This window comes from Aulostomus chinensis, chromosome 3 (assembly GCF_037954235.1).
Source record: "Aulostomus chinensis isolate RoL2024-O1b breed Wild chromosome 3, RoL_Achi_v1.0, whole genome shotgun sequence".
Taxonomy (NCBI): Eukaryota; Metazoa; Chordata; class Actinopteri; order Syngnathiformes; family Aulostomidae; genus Aulostomus; species Aulostomus chinensis.
The window spans coordinates 27,570,602-27,586,004 of NC_141322.1; the positions used below are offsets into that span (position 1 = coordinate 27,570,602).

Below are 15,403 nucleotides of genomic sequence, written 5' to 3' on the forward strand. Positions count from 1 at the left end.
TTGTGCACCTCCATCTGTTGCTCGGTGATGGTCGACACTACATGGAAAGACAAGAGACATGAAGAGGAGCAACACTCACACTATTCTCGTTTTCTTTGAGTAGAGAGATTTTAAACACGCACCAGTTATTTACGACACTCAAAATGCAATGCAAGTGTGTCTAATAGTTGGAGTGTGTTTGTGTATTTGTGAGTGTTTGTTTGTGTGTTCGTTCGTCCGGCTTTCTGCAGGATTATGCAAAAACTACCAGGCTGATTTTCAAAAAACCTTGGTGGAGGGATGTGGCATGGCCCAAGGAAGCAGACATAAAAATCTTGGTGGGACCCCTTTAGTATAGTGAGACGGGGTTTATTTTTATGAAATGTGCAGTCACAGAGGTCTGCCCATTGATTAATTTATGACTGCTATCTCTTAACTGTGCCACCATGTAATCAAATATAACATTTGAATAACTTCTTTTAAAAAAAAACAAAAAAAACAGACAATCTAAAAGATGCCAGTACAAACTGAGAGTTTCCAATATTATCTTTTGCTTGACTAAGCGCCCAAAACCATCCGTTCAGTATCCAGGTTATGGGCAGCCAGAAAATATTCACATTGGAGAGGCTGCTAGATACATGTTGAAGACATTCACCAGCACAAATATTGCATATTTGTTCATAAAGGACCTAAAATATATAAATATATTGTATGTTGAATGTTTGCTCTGTATCTCATATGGGAACAATGAGATTTAGAAGCCTGCCGTACATTAATGGGGATATTTCGTTTTATTTTGCTACAAAGGATTTTTACTGTGAAAAAGTCAGCCAGGGGACAAAAAAAAAAAAAAAAAAAAAAAACACTCCAAAAAAATAAGTCTGCTCATTTTGACCGGAGTCGTACATTGTATTGACCTGCAACTATGTATTTTTGAACAGCCAAAAAAGGCAGAGCGTGCACGCTCAGAGCATCTCACGCGCGTATTCGTACCCATGTAAAAAAAACAAAAAACAATCCACACTATAGTAGAGAGACTTCCACACACGCTGCCTATGGCTTAGCCATGTCACGGAAAACATTCATCTTTGGCTCCCCAATTCAAACCGCAGCGACAACAGCGCACAGCATCCAGCGCACAGCAGCTGATTTATGAGGAAGTTCATATCAATTAGTAAAGAGCTTAGTGGGGATGTTAGCATCCAAAACCCAAGCTGTGATTGATGACTGCCTCTTTATCAGGCCACTCATTTCATCATGACTGTCAGCTGAATCACTTTTAACTGGGCCTCCATTTTATGGCGCTGAGATTTATTATGATCACGATAAAAAGTGTTGTCTGCCCTTCGATGGGCCTGCGCCGCTCGACCAGTCAAACACATTTAAAAAAAAAAAATCTGTAATGGAAGTGTGTGTGTGTGTGTGGGGGGGGGCTCTCTCCCTTAACCAGTCAACTCATTAGTTTGTGAAAACACAAGTTGGTGCTTAAAAATCACCAGATTTAAGTTCGGTGTAGGACCTCATGTGCTAGCATCCCTTTTCTGGTCTAACCTGATGAAAGTTCTACAGTGTCTGTAGAGTTTCCTTCACAGTAAATTAAATCCTGACAAGGCTTTGGTCAATTTAATTAAAGCCAAAGCAATTTAGTGGGATTGAATTAAATTTTTGGCAGGGGTAGACCAACACGCAAAAAGGAAAATGGTGGCGAGTGGGTGGAGTGTGGGAGGTAGAGAACTCATGAAAGATAAGCAGGGGAATCCATCTTCTGCTCCATTGAGAAAATATTTTCTCTTCAAAAGAGCTAAGAATGTCTTTGTATCTTCTGTTTCTGTTTAATTTAGCAAAGTGAGAATACAGATAGCATCAATTCTGATAAGGCAAACATAAACAAGACACTGGATTATTCAAGTTAGCTGTGGCTCCTCTGCTCGTCAGAGTTCAATCCAGCCGACTCGACTGCGCCTGGCTGTGAAAACGTGGTCTCAACTGAGGTTAATCCACATGCAAAAGGTCCCCGTAGATTAGAGGAGTTCACAGCTCCTTCTCTGCACAGGGTCAGGGATCAGCGACCAACTTTTATGGAGAGCAGACCGCTTTATTTCCTCGCCCTTTATCCAGGTTTTGATGCCGACTGGATGCAAATACCTCACGGTGAGCCCTTTAAGGCTCGAGGTGAAATCGACTCCAGTCTAGAGAGGCTGGTTTGAATGGGCTCTAATTCAAGCTAAATATTCCAAATAATGAGAAAAGCTCCCCAAATGCAGAGATTCTCAACGTCATCAAATTCATTTCATCCCTGGCAAATGATAGCAGGAGTTTAGCTGAAGATAATTGGGTTCAGTGATAGCTGGGATTAATAGCATGTGTTTAATTTAAGATAATAGGGTTCAGCGCTGGGCTGGGATGAGGCTTTTCTTATTTCATTTAGAAATGAAATTCGCTGAGGTGGATAACTGTCAATAGAGCTGACTTGAAGACTAAGCTAACCTCTAAATGTTTGAAGTGACGTTGATAAAAACAAAACATTGCATCTGGCAATGTTAAAAGCAGCAAATCTACCAGAATTATTTTTTCTTAATAAATAGACTTTTTTTTTTTTTTTTTTTTTTAATTGTCCCAAAGCCACAACAATTCCAACAGAAATCTAAATAAGACAGAATTTTCCCCTCGGTTGCGATCTTTGAGTATTTTCAATCATTTTAATGTTTTCTTTTTAAAACGGCACAAAGAAAAATCTTGTTTTAACAGCACTGACCCATTCTACTCATTTTTAAAACGTCTAGCCAGTGGATAGATAGTGTGCTTTTGATTTGTGATTACCAAACTGCTATTGCTAGCAATTATTTAGAGAAGGTGGCCCTGTGGACACGAAAACCAAGAAAAACATTTCTCTGAATAATCACAGCCTGGTAAATGTGTCTTCGGCAATAAAACTCATAGAAAACTAGAAATGTTCAGCTGTTGAACTGTGGGTGGCAGTGTTGGAGCAATGAGACCTTGCACGGCTTTATGAAGTAAAAGTACCACATTTGTCCTTTTCTCACTGCCCAAACATTAAAATATGATATTTCTTGTACTCCTAATAATTGTATGCCTCCTCAACGTTTGCAATCACCACGGTCTCCAAAGAGGTTCAAAAATAACAAGGAAAGCATCGAACTATAAATTCCTGTAGATTTCAATTTTTGATTTTATTTTCACATTTCTATCCATGTTTACGTGCAGATTGGTAACGTTTTATTTAAAAAAAAAAAAAAAACACTAAATGTCAGCATATAGATTTTGATCTGAGCCACTTAGAAATTATTACAAAATTGACGGCTGATGAAAAATAAATATTTGCAGTTTGTTTTATTTCATTAAAAAATAATTTAAAAAATCAGATTTAATTGTCACAGCAAATACTAGAACACTTGTGTTCAATTACAGCAAAATGAACTAAATCTAAATTATCCGGTGAGCAATAAAAAAATTAAAATATTTAAGATTTTACTAAAGCTACCCATTATAGATTTGATGCCATAACTCGCATAAAAAAATCTGTAAATTTTCACACACAAAAATTCAATCATCATTACATTATTTATCCCCCCTCCCAAAAAGGGAAATAATTGTGATATGATCTTTGATTATTGAAATGAAAAAAGTGAGTCTTCAACGATGAATGTATTGTGGCTGTAGGTCACATGCTGCTGGTCAGACGAGAGCCTCGACATCCCTCCCTCAGTGATTGGACAAGAGGGCACAGAAGCAGTTCTGAGCTCTGATCTGTTCCTCCTCGCTGCAACGCGTTTGTGCTATTAGGACATGATCTAACAAGTAATTTATTGCATGTACTGTGGGGTATGCTTTGTCTGCCACGGTCAAAGTTACTGTAGAAGTGCCAGGTTGTGAGTCTGCTGTGTTATATGGAACAGCTCTGGATGTTTTGCTTTTGTTGGATCCCCCAGTCACGGAGGAACATGAGAGGTTTTATGCCACATTCAGACTTCTCTGCTTTGCATTACACGTATTTTATTACTATGCTACATTTTAACGTAGCATGGAAGAAATATGTCTTTGGGCAGTGTTAAAAGAGTATTAATATCATTTCTTCCACATATCTCACTTCTCTGCTTGCTCGAGTCAATATTTAGCTTGCATGGAACTCATTATGGCAAAGGAGAGCTGCTGTCTCGGTGCCTCGCCGTTTTGTTCCATCTGTGTTGTAATCACCTGAACACGATCTGAAGTCAGCCAGTCAAGTGACCTGGAATCAATACAGTCGAACTCAGCGGAGGCAAATAAATCACGCGGGCTCGGGACTCCTGCTGCATGGCCACAGCCACATCAGAGGAAAGTTATGTTTGATGACAAATAATCCCTTCAAAAATGCTGTTTTCTCAGCCACATTTAATGGATTACTTCATGTCCGTCAGACATGAATCCCCATGCGTGTTTAACTTTGTCTTTATGATCTCAAAGCCAATGTTTGTGTTGATATGGGAAATGCGCCCCCCCCCCCCTTTTTTTTTTTTTGCTTCGCTCTTAAACAAATATATGATTTACCAATGGACTCATCGAGGCCACGCACATGAAGATACTAGAATTTTATGACCAGAAATCACTGCTCCAAGGACATTTCTAAAACATAGCTTGATAATGGCGTATTTAATTCAAAAGCTGTTCTATGCCAACTACCTGCTGGCAAAAACAATACTTCTGTTAAATCAGCAGAAAAGTAATAAAATGGTTATGGCTACTAATATTCATATTTATTTCATGTGCAGCAATTTTATTGACTGCTGAAAAATGATTACTAGTCATATTACCGCTAGACGCCACCGTGCCATCTTAAATCACAATAATGCAAATGAAGCTCGATTCTAATAATTTTGGAGGATTAATTGTGACATGTTTTGAAAACTTTTGAGTACATTGAGCCAACATCAAATCAACTGACTACAGTTTTGTGATGATTCATGCAGAGGAAGGAGCCTTTTTGCATTCTAGGCGAAGTTCCATCTCACTTTGGCTGTTCAGGTCTATATACTTGACAACTAGGCCTCTTCAATCACATGATGTCTTCCATGTGATGTGAAGGATGGCTGGTATGCATTAGGCTACAACAAGTCGAATGAATCAAATATCTCAATATATTTCTAGAGCGTCTCCTGCATGATTGATCAAGTGTGGAGGCAATTCATCAGTGTGCAAATGCAAACATTCTTTACTTTGCAAAGAGGAATCAATGCATATTTATCGGTTAGCTGGCGCAGTTAAATTTCAATTCACTTTCATGTTCTGCAATAAACACTTTTGGACATTATTCAGACTTTACTTTGCTCTTCTTGTAGTCTGATATTGGAGTGTCACAACCATCAGTTCAGCGGTCTTTACTTTCTGGGAATAAGACAATAAGCACATGGCCTCATGTAAGAATGTGCGTCTGAAAAAAGAAAAAAAAATATTAAAATTGTATTGAATGCCTAAAAGTGAACATGTTTTAAATTTATTTGAACTTATGTAATCATAAAATTTTATTTGTAATCAATTGAGCTTTTTTCATCTGAAAAGAAAAAAATCTGACATGATAGATAACTAAATAAATAGTGAAATATATATTTTTTTTAAAAAAGGCTATGCTTTATATTATGTGCAAGTGACATAATTCAAGTTTTTGAATGCTTTGAAATTAATGTATTTAGTCTTCATTTTTAAATGGATGGCTAAAAGTTACACCATTTTAACCCATAGCCTTATATTCATATTATAATTAGTTATTACTATTATTATTATTATTATTATTATTATAATTAATGAGGTAGGTGTAACAGTTAATATTTCCCAACTTTAAACTTGTATTTGTTAAAAAAACAACATTCAGTAAAACAACAAAGATAGTACTTAATAAAACTATAGAATTATAATAACATGAATATTAAACACCCTGTTTTTTTTTTTTTTTAAAGCAGTGATGCATTAAGTCGCACACCAAATCTGAAGTGTTGCCAAGGGTAAGGACATAGTTACAGTTATTTGACTTTGAATATTGGATGGAAAATGTAGGTAAGGGCTCAAATGAAACTTACCTACTTTATCCTGAGCTTTTCACCTGTTACCGCACCAAAACTCCTGTAATACCCCACCCACCCCCACCCCAAAGACGCGTTTAAGCTTTTCTGAGAAAATCATGAGAAGTACTTCCATTCCGAGCGCGGTGGCAGTGCGAGTAAGTGGCTCCATCCTTTATAAATCCCCCACATGGTCCCAAAACACTTAATTATCAGCTAGGTAAGGCTGCTTGGACTGTCCCTCTCTCTGTGATTGACAGCGGGGTAAATTGAAGTTACGTTGAAGGGGATGGGAGATCCCACCGTCAACCAGCCGCGTTGATTATTCAAATAGTTCAAACCTTTTTATCACAATTTACAAACTTCTGCTACTTGCGTCCCTCTCCCTCTAGCCTTCATTAACCAACTCTGTGGCTTCCTAGCGTACCCCTCGTTCGGTGTTCCTCCGTGCTCCCCTCTGTCTGTGGTTTCTTTGGTTTCGCCCAAACTTGGTTCAGATTTGAGTTCATATTCTTTGCTATGTGAGATCGCTCTGTTGGAGGTGAAGGTCCGCCTGTCCCCCTCTCTGCATTTGCTGTCAATGGCTTTCGGGACGTATTTTATTTGAATGTCTGGGCCATTTAAGTGACGAATAATGGATATTCTATGGATATTATGGACCATACCGGCCGTAATAGCTGTTGAAGGTAAGCTAATGTTTTCATCCCAGCACTTAAAAGCCGCATCCTGCAGCCGGCATTTAGTTCCAGACAAAGCGTGTGAATGATTTTTTTAGCAGTCAACCAGCTGAGAGGAATGGATCACTTTTCTGCTCGTTTATCGTCGCTTCCGATGTTTTTTTTTTTTTTTTTTAACGTGGCGTTTGCGTGTAATTAAATGCTGCTATTGACACATTAAAAACAGCAGACGGAGCACGATGGTGGGACCCAAACAAGCCCCGCATCCCCGTAGAAATGCGATTCCCGTTGCAAACAAATGACATTTTATCCGTTTATCCATCCTGCTGATCGGTGAGCAACGCCGGGTTATCAAATCTCAGTCGGGGAGGTCACGTCTGTGTCCGTGGAGGTGTGTCACCCATTGTCAAACAGTTGGATTTCTATATATACACAAACAGGATGAATAAATCATTAGTATTGTGCTGAAGAGTTAACGTGCAGCTTTCTATATCAAATGTCCTTAATTGTGAAGGCATCAGTGCGGTTGTGCAGCCACCAGGACGCAGCGCGTTCGCGGTAATGAGCCCAGCTCGGCGCACAAAGAAACAGGTTGAATGATGAAAATAATCTATAATATGTGTCGCCTGTGACGCTCCAGAGCAACCGTGCTGAGGTCTTACTGCACATATTACGGTATTGAGCTATTATTCTCAAGTGGAGTGTATCATTTAGATTCACCCCCTGCGTCTTCTACAAACATTTGTGGATTATTTGGCCGCTTTTGCGTTCATTGTCCCAGTTGTCAGGGTTCACTTTTTGAATTGCGATTTGCAGGTGATCGTGTGAAGCTGAACTCATTTCGCCCTGTGACTCACCAGGAGCCACTTGCTACACTGAGGAGCAGAAAAGTGTCAACCCATTCATTCAGGCTATTTTCAGGATGCTGTCAGCAAACAAACGTGTCTCTGGTTAGTTCAACTAAACCTCATAATTAGAGGTTAAGCTTCGAAACTATGTAAAAAGCCAAACGTACAACGAGCAAACATAACAAAGGGGTGAAACAAAATTAAAAAAAAAGAAGAAAAACAAGAGAATAAAGTTGCTTTTTGACTTTAATATTATTTGAACATGCAAATATTTGCGCAGCAGATCTCTCTAAACATGCCAGGCTCTATGAGGGGCTGAAACTGCACAGAAACACCACTTCATGTTTCTTATTTTTCCAACGCATTTGCATATCAAAGACTCCTGAAAATATTTGAGAAATCCACCTTTACGATTCACATTACTCGCTTCAAGTTTTGTGCTATTTTTTGAGATGCAGATTTTAAAAAAAAAAAAATCAAATTTAGTTTTTGAATACCAGTTATCATTGAAGTACGATGCAGTCATGTAGGGTGAAAAAAATATAACAGGTTTTACGTGAAAGACCACAACGTGCAATCACTATATATTTTATACTATATATTATCCATCCATGCGGTCAGCTCATATCTAATTGCACTGTTGTGTCCAACATGTTTAAGCCTGAAAATAATACATTTATTTTAACGAGTAAAAACATTGCAAATTACTGGATTTTAAATTGAAAAAACGTCAGTTATTATACAAAAAATATGTCCCATCGTGGGCATCAAGATATTACGGCCCTTTACAGATATGAAATCCCGACTTTGTGCCTGTTGTTATAATGTTTATTTATATGGGTTTATGCATTTGGCCAACAGCAAGTGAACCACGGGATGTGAGGAATGCCGCAGACTAACTGCTTGCCTCAGACGCACTGATTTCTCCATCAAATGTAAACACGGCAATGCTGTCTACATCTAAAATCTGCTGTGATGCAAATCTGAAATTATACGGCGGCTAAGACGGTAATCAGCACAGTTCTTCAAATAGCAGTGGGTTGAAATAGGAAAAACTGCTCCAGTAAGATAGATCCTGCTGATATTTGATTGTTAACACCAAACACGTCCGATTGCTTTACCTTCCGGGCCTGTGGGATTTCAGTGCACGCAGGGGTTTTGATTTGGAACCCAGCTAGTGCTGTTGCCCCCCCCCCCCCCCCCCATATTACCCTGTGAATCACCCTAGTCGATCGTCCAATGAAGTTGCGAGGATGGCTTACGTATGAGAAATAAAGGGTTGAAAAAGAGGTCACTGGAGCTCTAATCCGAAAAAAAAAAAATCCCAGCATGCAACAGAAACGGGCCCTCCAGTGGATGGTTTTGACATGTTGAGTCCTGGGACACGTTTTTTTTTTTTTCTCTTTCTTTCTTTTTTTTTTTTTTTTGCACTACAGAGGGACATCTTCGCACACTTTTATTGCTTTTATTGTCGAACGTTACTCGACATTGAAGCGCCAGATGACATCACTGTTGTAAATGTTTTTTGTTTTTTTTAATAGTATTACCCGAGTGCCACTGCACTTGCTTTTAGGCCCAATTCGGTACCTATTTGCTGATTCCAGAAGCACAAACATATGAAGGGGCGATTTTCACAACCAATAATCAAAACTCAGACGTGAATCAAATAAAGGCAAATCCTAGCTGCCCCCCCCCCCCCCCCCCCAAAGTGTCCGTTTTGGATATTTTTTTCGACACAAAATTACAGTTAAAAAAAAAAAATTACTGTATCGTGGTCTTGAATTAGCCTGTGAATTTTTCCACATCTTTTATCTGATGACGAGATTGTGCCCTCTCTGTCTCGTCGGGATTATTGTGTGGAACAACCATTCAACAGCGGCTGAAGCCCATTTCTGAAAGGTTTCATTTATCCCGAGGAATGTGAAACAACTCTTAATTTGTTGATTAGTGTTAATGTGAGCTGCCATTGATGCCGTATCTTATTGGTTCAGTTAACAGGAACAGACAAGCTCTTTTCGGAAAATTAATGGAGGCAGAACTGCCAGGAAATTAGCCTAGCTATGTCAAACATGTCTGTGAAAACACACTATGTGGATTTATCCCTCCTTAGTTTGCCCATTCATTGTCATTAGAGCTCATTTGACAGCCGTTCTAACAACGGTGATCATCTAATTCTGTTGAGTGGGAATTCTCAGATTTATCCCCAGCCATAAAATCGTAGTAGCATGTATTGTTCGAGGGGGATGAAATTTACAAGGTAGATCATTTTGCTCTTCCGATTGCCCCCCCACCACCCCCCCACAGTTATGGCTGTACAGTTTGTGGTTTGCAAATGTTTTCTGGTTGGATTGGTGTTGCTACGATGCAATAACCTCCAGCCTCGTATGCAAGTTGTTGCAGGGGTCAGCAGGATTATAGATCGCTTTGATACAACATTTTTGTCCGTTTTTTTCCTTTGAAGGGAACATAATGGGAGAGAAACCACAATAGAGGACGGTGAAGTGCAGTAGAATGAGATCACAGCGTGGAGGTTCTAAAAGATGTCTTGCAGTTTTGATTGCATTTCAATATGCACAACATTCCTGCAGCGCTCTGGTTTGCACTGGAGCCCTCTTACTTGGAAGTTGGCAAACACAGACCTAGCTGACATTTTTAAGTTTTGATTTTGCTTATTAAATTACATATTACATCTGTATTTTTGTCGAATTTTCTCATACAAAGTAAGGCACCCTGGAAAGTTCAAGGAACAGTCTGATTGTTAGTTTTGGAGAGCTTGGCTAAAAGCTTTCATATGTTAATTCCCAGGTTGTTTTTGACCGGCATTGTTTTGAAAGGCATAAATGTGTTCGTGTAATGTGGAAGCATTGTGTTTGCTGGAAGATTAACAAAAGAAGAGAATGGGAAGGCTCTGAAATGGGATTAGATAAAGGTAAAATGAGCGACTGTATACACTCCAGTGTTTTCCTCGGTCAACCCAATAAGCAGATGCAGGGAGTTGGCCTGCACGCCAACCGCCACAGTAGGCTTTCACAAAGAATCTGTCTCTATTCAAGCCCTAATCCATGCTGCAGAGGGCCCAGGCATTGTCACTTTGCATGCAAAATTTCAATTAGTGCTGGTACCAGTTGTTTCACCAGAATGCGGGGTGGTGGTGGTCATATTTCAGGGGCATCTATGTCTACCTTTAGTGCGAGATTAAGGCAGGAGTATGGCAGCTTTGCTTTCGTTCTTTATCGCATAAGGTTACTGACGCCACCGCTGGGCCGGGTCACTTTCCTATAGCTGGCACAAGAGCTCCATCGTTGTCACGTTATGAGCTGCTTGTACAAGAGGCGCGCCAATTTAATAGCTATGCATCGGTGTCATCCGACATCGGCCCCGCTGACTGACATCGGCCACTCGGCAAATAACTGATAATTGTCAAAGAGATCGCGACTTGAGGTACTTGTTGAAGTCAAAGAAAGTACATTTGAAAGGTTGTTTCACAATTTCCTTGAATTTCTGCTCATTGTAACGCTGATGCAGTTTTGTGTAAGGATTTTTTGTTGTTGTTGTTGCTTCAGTGTCACTAAATAATGAAAAACAAAAGTCAACACAAACAAAACACACAAAATGATTAACGATCACCAAAACATCTTGATCAGCCCAGGACTTTGCAATTGGGACAACCCCTGACATGAATTCTTGCATGTTCAAATTATATTACCTTCAAACCATGTAGGAACAAAATAAAGGAACTTGATCCCCCCAGAGTGTTTTGTTCAAATCTCCACCAGGGGATTTTTGATGCCGTCGGTTTTTGACCCAGCAGGACATGATGGACTGCCTTGGCGCCGTTTCCATGCCTTCAGCTGTTTAACTCCGAGTGCTGATGTGGTCTGCAGTCATGAGCCAACCTTTCAGTCTCTTGTACCGTTAACGGTTTCCAGTCCTTACATATTTGCCTTCCAGGGGTGATGCTAAAATTATATCGTGTGAATTGTGAGACGTATTTGGTGAAACCGCTGAAGTTTGAAGTCTTTATCCACGTAGTGCTGATACTGGTTCAGGAGGGCTTTTGTGTTGAAAGTGCACTGAGAACCTTCACGTTGTTGCACTACTAACCGCATGGGTTCTGGTTGTTGTACTGCCGCACGACGTCCACAGATCTGTATGTGCTCCGACTGTCAAGCGTCAGCAGCACTTCTGTTCACTTCCTTGACTGCAGCACAGACTACTGTGAGGTGGGAGTGTGTAAGGATCATCTTACGTTCTCACCGTGAAACCTCTATTCAGGCGCGGGGAAGGATTTTGGGACCGGAAAGTTCTGGTTTCTCTTCTTAGTCCAAGTACTATTGACCAATCACTTATGAGAAGGATTGATTCCATACAGATAAATTGCTGTTAATCGGATCATAATCAGGCCGGATATCTGCTCGCTAAACTGAAGCCCCGAAAATGTGGCCGTTGCCCTCCGATGCTATTTAATAGCTGATGGGTTCCCAGATTAGCACACTGGGACGTAACACAATATAACCTACTGAATGACAATTTAAGAAGCCAAGCCAAACTCGGTAACACTGAACCTTGTTTTCGTACATCCCGTATGATAAAAATCTTTTAATTTACCGTAGCCTCTCTGTGTTGATATTCTCCGGCTTACGGTATTTTTATTTTCTTTAAAAAAATAGCAGGTGTTTAATTTTCTGTCTCTTTGGTCTGTGACCCGGCTTGTTTAGTTTGCAGATAGCAGCTGCTTAGATACGGCCGTGTCTTGATGCTATCAGAAAATGAAAATATTTTCAGAGACAACAGGTGTTACAGATGGCTCGATATGCTCTTTATATACCCCGGCAGTGCATGACTATAGCAACTGAAAACGCTGGTTAATTTAAAAGTAAATTTGATCTATTCCCTGGGTGCACTTCAGCCTGTTGAAGGCGTCATAGTTTAAGCCGTGCAAAGAATTAAAACTAAATAAACCGACTATATTTGATTCCTCTCATCCAGGCTTACCGTCACCCTGTTCTTCTAAAGCACTGTTTAATTAGCGTAAATATACATATTCTAGGAATAAAGCATGTGCCATGTCTGTGACTTTTATATTCCTCAAGGATTAAGCACCCAGTCAGTCTAGATTTTTTTTTTTTTTTTTTTTGGAATGTAATGAAATTTTTGTTCAGCTCTTCGTGTTCCCCAGATGATGAATCTGTTTGAAGTTTTCCTCTTCGTCCGGTCCAGTATCTGAAATTCCTAGGTTTTTCGTCAAATACGAGCAAGATTAAAACCTATTTCGTCAGCCTCAGCTTTCCAACAACAACAACAATTAACCTGCTAAAAGAGTAAAACAAGACGGTGAATATGTGAGAGAAAATCTGCCAGTGTTGGCAGCAGTATCGTTCTGAACATGTTGTATTTTTCCCGTGTCTAGACTGCAATAAACAAAAGCTTCCTTGACATAAAAAAACTATGACGAGATGTTAATTTTGAGTTTAGTGGAGGGGACCGGAGCAACCTGAGGGCTATCAGGTATTCAGATTAAATACAGGTGCAGCAGCAGGTCCTGTGTGGACTGAAAACCCCCACCGACACCCACGGGTGGAGAAATCAGTGCAGCGTCGCAGCCTCATGGAGTGGGTTGTCAACAGAGATGGAGATATCTTTGTGTAACAGTTAGTACAAAGGTAGATCTTATGTACCGATCTTAGGTACTGTTGGCCTTGAGCGCAGCAGAGCTTTGTGTGTGTGTGTGTGTGTGTGTGTGTGTGTGTGTGTGTGTGTGTACTGCAGTATCGGGCAGGAATTTTTTCTTTTCTTTTCAGTGAAGCTTATTTCTCAAAGTAGAGCAGTTCAGGCTGTGATTCCTTAAGCATTTCAGAAGAGCGCCCCAGCTTTCTTGTGCAGTCTGAAATAAAACTAGTTTGGATCAATAAGTGACTCAGCTGCCCTACACAGACCTGCAAATGTACACTTTTGGGTTATATGGTGTGGAATAAACCTGTAGAAAAACTCAAGCTAACTTCTTGTGTTTAATTTAAATTGCCACTTGCACCGAGTGAAGGAGGTTAACCCCCGAATCAAGCAGCAACCTCAGCCCCGGCTCACTGGAGGTGGATTCCCTGTGTGCTTCTTTCTCTCTGCTTCTCTATGCGGGAAGCACCCTCTGCTGTCCTGAAAGTACTGTAACGTCGCCGTCTGCCTGATATGCTAAGATTGCTCGGTTACACAATTAACCAACAACAACATTTGAAAACCGAATTCAGCTCTGTAATTAAATGAAATGTTTAACAGCCTACAGTTGGCTGCACCAGAGCTCTTCGAAGCCAGGATCGATATATCGGTTTAATCAAACATGAGTGAAATTTGATGAAAATGTCCAAATCTGGGCTACAACATGTTGAGTTTGTGTCATCTAGAACTACATCATACTCTGAGGGACTGAGTTTATTTCATATGTTTATTTACCGGGGCGAGTGGACAGTCATGGACCGTCTCAGAGTTGGTTATGGAGCGAAATAAATTTCCTCTGCAGTCCCTGGAGGAGAATCAGCCTGGACAGGATTAAAACTAACAGGCGTTCTCAAGACTGGATCTAAAGAATGGGAAGCTGAAATCACAGCCAAAAGGTTCCACTGATTATCATTAGAACATAACATCACGCAAACACTTAGCTCAAAGAAACCAAACCGAGAGGATTTGAATCAGGACCATGAGGAAGTCTGACAGAAGTGCACGTTCGACTAGGCAGAGGAAATCTAGCAGGATATCTCAATTTTAATTGTCAATTTGTGAACACAAAGTTAAAAAGCTATACCCATCTGCCTCAATCATCTTATACATACATAAATAAATAAAATCAAGTATCCCCTGAATATCTCCTCCCTAATGTATTAGATAGGAACCATTTACTTTCTAAATTAATTGTCCCTCCCAAAAATACATGACCTTCAAACATGTTTCCTCAATTTAATAAACCTGGCGCCACTCACTTGCGGATTTATTAGGTACACCTCAATAAAACTAATGCAGTATAATACAACACGTGTAATAAATCCTCCCTTCATGCGGATGATTATGTTCTGTTTTTATTGAATCTCACTGAGAGGTGTTGATTTATTTTTGTGGTGATTTTGGAGGCTGTAGTGTGGTGCTGTTCTGCTGGCGTAGGCTGGAGTTGGTAAGGTTTAGTTCAGGACTGTGTCAAGAACACCATGGGATCGGTTTATTTTTTTTCAAGGTGTTTATTGTCTTTGGCAAATTAACTTACTTGCACGTGCTAATGCAGAAGTCCCATGGCTGTAGTTTGTCCTGCATCATCGGGGGGGGGGGGGGGGGGGGGTTGTTGTTGCTGAGGCGCCGCTGCCACCTGGCCCTCAACCCACATTTGCGGTTTGGCTTTTTATTGTGGCTGCTTCGTAACAATTTGCTACAAACAAAGCATTTGGGAATATCACTTTTCTATTTGTCCTTGTTGAACAGGTGGATTGTTGTTGAATTATGCTTTTTTTTTAACTCATAAAGCTTTTATTTTATCAACGGATCGCTGAGTTGTCCACTTGATATCTCCTCCGCTGCCTTGCTGCTGGCCTGTGTGTGTGTGTGTGTGTGTGTGTGTGTGAGAGAGTGAGTATACACAGAAGGGCTGAGTGTCGTCTTTACATTTGTTTTTCCTGCTGTGCTGTTAGCATTGAATCGGTGTCTGACTAGAAGGCTGATTTTTCATTGGGAAAGTGACCAGAAATTGACCACTTGGTTTCTGAATGAGGTAGGGCTGGACAGTTAATGCAAATTTAATCCAAACTGCACTGTGGCTCTCTGTAATTTTCCAATCAAAGGCTTCTGTATTTGTTAAAGGCTTACTGCTGTT

The 15,403-nt window shown here is 40.2% G+C and overlaps 1 protein-coding gene across 4 annotated transcripts in view; it reads left to right on the plus strand.

Moving 5' to 3' along the window:
- The first annotated feature begins 6,561 nt into the window (after nucleotides 1–6,561).
- Nucleotides 6,562–15,403, plus strand: part of ephb2b (eph receptor B2b) — a 131,294-nt gene continuing 122,452 nt past the window's right edge. For all 4 annotated transcript variants that reach the window (XM_086200099.1, XM_086200101.1, XM_086200100.1 and 1 more), the window contains exon 1: nucleotides 6,562–6,718. In XM_086200099.1, coding sequence (XP_086056225.1) covers nucleotides 6,667–6,718 — 52 coding nt within the window. In that variant the 5' untranslated portion in view covers nucleotides 6,562–6,666. The remainder of the gene's footprint in view (nucleotides 6,719–15,403) is intronic.